We start from the raw sequence: 4,980 nt of genomic DNA, 5'->3' as shown, positions 1-4,980 counted from the left end.
AGGCTCTCCTGAACCTGGCGGAGCGGCTGGGAGACGCCAAGCCCCGGGGCCTCACCAAAGCAGACATCGAACAACTGCCGTCGTATCGCTTTAACCCTGACAGCCATCAGTCTGAGCAGACTCTGTGAGTGTCACCCTGAGAGCCCAAGGAGGGCCCTCTGCTGCCTCAGCTGTCACTGTGCTGACACTGTGCCCCTCCTCAGGTGTGTGGTCTGCTTCAGTGACTTCGAGGTGCGGCAGCTGCTCCGAGTCCTCCCCTGTAACCACGAGTTCCATGCCAAGTGTGTTGACAAGTGGTTGAAGGTAAGGTGGCCTGAGCCGGCTCCTGGGTGTCTCTAGGGGCAGGTATGGAGATTTTCTCCAAGTCAGATAGGTGGGGGAGGGGAGGTCACACAATGGGGTCTGATGTGTGGGTATTCTCCCAGGCCAACCGGACCTGTCCCATTTGCCGGGCGGATGCCTCCGAGGTGCCCAGGGAGGCCGAGTGAGGCTCCACAGCCACCCACAAGATCCCTGCCCAAAGCTCCNGAATTGGGTGGGGGGAGCTGGGCATGGCCCGGGGAGGACTGTGAGGGTGGGGCCAGGCCTGTCAGCGTTCCCACCTGCCACTCCAGAGCTGGTGCCANGGTCAGTCTGGAGAAGCCCCTGCAATAAGCCCCTGCATTGCCAAGCTCCAAAGACTCCTTCCCCAGTCTGCCTGCCTGCCTGCCTGCCCGCCACGGAGCTGCCTGAGTGTCCCCAACTCAGTCTGCTTCTTATCTGCCCCTGGGTCNTTCTTCCTGCTGGCTCTGGGAGGCAGGAGTCCATTCCCCAAGTGGTGGCTGGTGTGATTCCCCAGACCCCAGACGGACATCTGGTGCTGCTTGTGGACGTTGTACATCGTGGTGCGCACTAGGCTCCGCACCACGATGTACAACGTCCACAAGCAGATATATAGAGACAAATGGTTCTTAAAGCTTAAATGTGTGGTTTTTTCCATCCCATTGGACTCACATTGGTTTGTAGCATTTAACATAACTAGTATGTTGTATTATATATGTGTATACTGATTGAAATTTTTAACAGATTTGTACTTTTTTTAAAATGAAAGTTGCTAGTTCTGCTTGACCAAGTAGTGCAATCATTATTTTTTTTAATATTGTTGCTGATTTCAGAGGGATATTCACTAATAAATGTATGATGTATACGAGTGCTGCCCAAGCTGCCTCTGGCTGCTCTCTGTGTTCTTTCCATGAGAAGTGGGGAATGGGGAATACCTGGAGACTGGGGGTTGTGCTCAGTGGGGTAGCAAGCCATGAACTGACCAGAAACATCTGCCTAGAGTGGAAATGGGTTGTGTTGGCAAGTTACAAGATTCCATCGAACGAATGTGAGAAGGACACCTGGTCGTCCTAACTTCTAGGTTGTTCTTGGCATTTTGAGGTGATCTCATGTAGCCCAGGCTGGCCTCAGATTCAAATCTGTAGTTGAGGATAAACCATTTTCTGAGGGAGTGGGCTGTGTTCAGTTCAATGGTGGGTGTGCTACCCTGGGCCTCATCCATCCCCAACATGGTGCAGTCCAACTGCGTTTCTCCAAAAGGGGAAACCTTGGGAACTCCATTAGACATTGGACAACTCTGGGTGCAGTCTCTCTGTTCAGCAGCATGATTGGCCAGGCCACAACCTGAGGTAGACCGGTACACTCCTTGCCTCTGTTCCCTGCCTGAGAGGGTCTTCATTTATCTCCATGGTGGCATTGGGTACAGGGCTTCAGGGGTGAGCATGCCAAACAGCACGATTCTGCAGGCAGTAACTTACGTGATGCCACTAACCAGAGCTCTGGTCAAGTGCTTTTCATGGAGTCTGAATCATTGAGAGAGAGAGAGTGTGTGTCTGTGTAGGCAGAATCAGCTGAGGTGTTTAGAAGTGAGGAAGTCCACTAGGCAGTATCATGGGATAAGGGCTCTGATAGTCTAACTGGGCCTTGCTCGGACCTGTGCTGTAAATCTCTAGAGTTGATTATGAAGGCTGTGTGTCATGTATTTGCTTTGGTGTACTGGGACATGGTAGATTATGTGTTGCTGCAGCTGAGTTCCAAGGCTCTAGAACAATAAAAATCCAAAATGAGGAGGAAATGGGTTTTAGAAGCTAGCAAGTAGGCCAGGCAGTGGTGTCAAATGCCTTTAATCCCAGCATTTAGGAGGCAGAGGCACTAGGATTTCTGAGTTCGAGGCCAGCCTGGTCTACAGAGTGAGTTCCAGGACAGCCAGGGCTACACAGAGAAACCCTGTCTCAAAAAAACAAAAGAGGGGCTGGTGAGATGGCTCAGTGGGTAAGAGCACCCCACTGCTCTTCCGAAGGTCCAGAGTTCAAATCCCAGCAACCACATGGTGGCTCACAACCATCCGTAAAGAGATCTGACTCCCTCTTCTGGAGTGTCTGAAGACAGCTACAGTGTACTTACATATAATCAATAAATAAATCTAAAAAACAAAACAAAACAAAACAAAAGCTAGCAATAAATATGTGAAACATACTGAGACAGCAGAGCATGTGTCCTAAACCAGCCTGCAACTTAATAGCAGAGGTTGATCTTTGCGACTTCCCCTCCCAAGTGCTTGAGTTCTAGGCACTCCAGCATGCTGGGCACTCAGCTGACTGACTGACTTGCTAACATTAACCTAGACACGTGAGAATATAATTTAAAAGCAATATTATTTCTAGGGGTTGGAGAGATGGCTCAGCAGTTAAAGAGCACTAGACTGCTGCTCTTTCAAAGGTCTTGAGTTGATTTCCCAGCAACCACGTGTTAGGCTCTCAACCATCTGTAATAGAATCCGATGCCCTCTTCTGTCATGCAGGCATATATGCAAATAGAGCTCTCATATAAACAATGCTATTTCTAGCCAGTCAGTAAAAATTTGGGCCTGTAAAGATGGCTCAGCAGGTGAAAGTGTTGAATATTACAGAACAAAAAGAATGCATACATTGGGGCTAGAGAGAGAGCTCAGTCTTTAAGAGTACAGGCTGCTCTTACAGAAGGCCCAGGTTTGATTCCCAGCAACCACATGATTCAATGGAACTCCTGGCCTCCACGGGTACATGGTGCACAGACGTATGCACAGTCAGAAACACAAATGTTGTTTGTCTTTAGTCTCACTGTGTAGTGTGGCTGTCCTGGAACTCAGTCTGTAGACCAGGCTGGCCTTGAATTCAGAGATCCACTTTGTCTCTGCCTCTAGAAAGCTGGGATTAAAGGTGTGGGCCTCCTCCTCCTCCTCACTCAGCTTGGAAAGATGGTTTTTGTTTTTTCTTTTTTTGGGGGTTTTTCGAGACAGGGTTTCTCTTTGTAGTTCTGGCTGTCCTGGAACTCACTCTGTAGATCAGGCTGGCCTCGAACTCAGAAATCCACCTGCTTCTGCCTCCCCAGTGCTGGGATTAAAGGCGTGCACCACCACGACTGGCGCTGAAAAAATGTTTTTAAAAGCCCAGAAGTCAGTCTACACAATTATAATTAGCTTTACTCACAATGGCATTCCACACTTTATGCTACAGTTAACACAGAGTGGATCACAGATTTAAAGACCAACATAAAACTTGAAGACTTTCAGGAAGATAGGTAGACATTATCTTAGCTAGGGCTAAGCAAAGTAGTTTTGCCTATTACATCAAACTCCATTCACACTATAAGCTAGTAAATTGATATCAAACTGAGCCTGCAAACCACACAGCGGACAAAGGGCTCCTCTCTCAGATTCATAAAAACAAAAGTTCAATGCCCAGTTCACCCAAGGCCATTTTGCTGCTTGTGAAAATGTGTTCAAGACCAGCAGCCCTTCTGGAATCCAAATTAAGCAAGCACATTTACAAAGCCAATGGAAATGTAAGGCTCCTGTCGCAGGCCAGTGGTGGCCGCAGCGGGGAAACTCATTTGGCCTCAGCCCCCAAGACCACATACACTTCAGCTGTAGACAGAAATGCATTTGCAGCCCTCAGGCCCACGGCTCACAGACCTGCTACTCTGGAAACCTGAAAGACCTGTAACATCTTGACAGTCCAGCTCACTTCCCTGTGCTACCCAGAGTTCAGGTCAGAGCTGCCACTAGCTCCTTTGGACCAGTTTTTCCTGTGTCTCCTGTTTAAGGTCAGTAACCTCACATTTCTAAAGCATCCCGCTTGTCTGCCGGCTTCATTCTTGGAGAGGGCAAAACAAGACCCTGGGTGGGAAAAAGGAGACTGGTCTCCACTGGCTACGGCAGCCAATCGCCCGGGTTACTTCTTGATTCTAACACTACCAGGGCGAGAGCATTGGAGACACTGCAAACATGGGGTTAGGAATAGGAAGCAAGGGGCTTGGTTCAGTGATTAAGAGCATTTGTTCTTGCCAAGGATATGGGCTCGATCTTCAGCACCTACGCTGAGGCTTACCGGGCGCTTCCTGAGATATCAGGCATGCACATGGTGAGCAGACATGCATGCAGGCAAAGCACTCATACATACATAACGTACATGCATACATACAAAATGAAATAAATTCGTTACAAAAGAATAGAACATCTTTAAAAATAATAAGGGGGCTGAGGAGATGGCTCAGTGATTAAGATATAAATAAATAAATAAATAAATAAATAAATAATACTAAGGGATAGGCAGTGAGGGCAGCAGGAAGTCTTATATGGTGGCAGAGTGTATCTGCATGTGACAGGGAGGAATCACACAAACACACGCATGTGGGTAACATCTCATGTAAACACATGTGCACGAGGTTCATGTAAAAACCTTTGAAAGTTACAGACTGGCCGGGCAGTGGTGGCGAACGCCTTTAATCCCAGCACTGGGGAGGCAGAGGCAGGTGGATTTCTGAGTTCGAGGCCAGCCTGGTCTACAAAGTGAGTTCCAGGACAGCCAGGGCTACACAGAGAAACCCTGTCTCGAAAAACAAAACAAATTGTGGACGTTGTACATCGTGGTGCGGAGCCTAGTGCGCACCACGATGTAC

The 4,980-nt window shown here is 48.5% G+C and overlaps 1 protein-coding gene across 1 annotated transcript in view; it reads left to right on the top strand.

The window, feature by feature from the left end:
- The window catches only part of Rnf44 (ring finger protein 44), a 6,727-nt gene extending 5,881 nt beyond the window's left edge, over window positions 1-846 (top strand). The window contains exons 4-6 of the mRNA XM_021179919.2: window positions 3-124; window positions 204-303; window positions 426-846. Of these exons, the coding sequence (XP_021035578.1) occupies window positions 3-124; window positions 204-303; window positions 426-488 (285 nt within the window). The 3' untranslated portion in view covers window positions 489-846. The remainder of the gene's footprint in view (window positions 1-2; window positions 125-203; window positions 304-425) is intronic.
- The last annotated feature ends 4,134 nt before the right edge of the window (window positions 847-4,980 follow it).

Source organism: Mus caroli, chromosome 13 (genome assembly GCF_900094665.2).
Source record: "Mus caroli chromosome 13, CAROLI_EIJ_v1.1, whole genome shotgun sequence".
Taxonomy (NCBI): Eukaryota; Metazoa; Chordata; class Mammalia; order Rodentia; family Muridae; genus Mus; species Mus caroli.
This window is presented reverse-complemented; position numbering and strand designations above follow the sequence as displayed.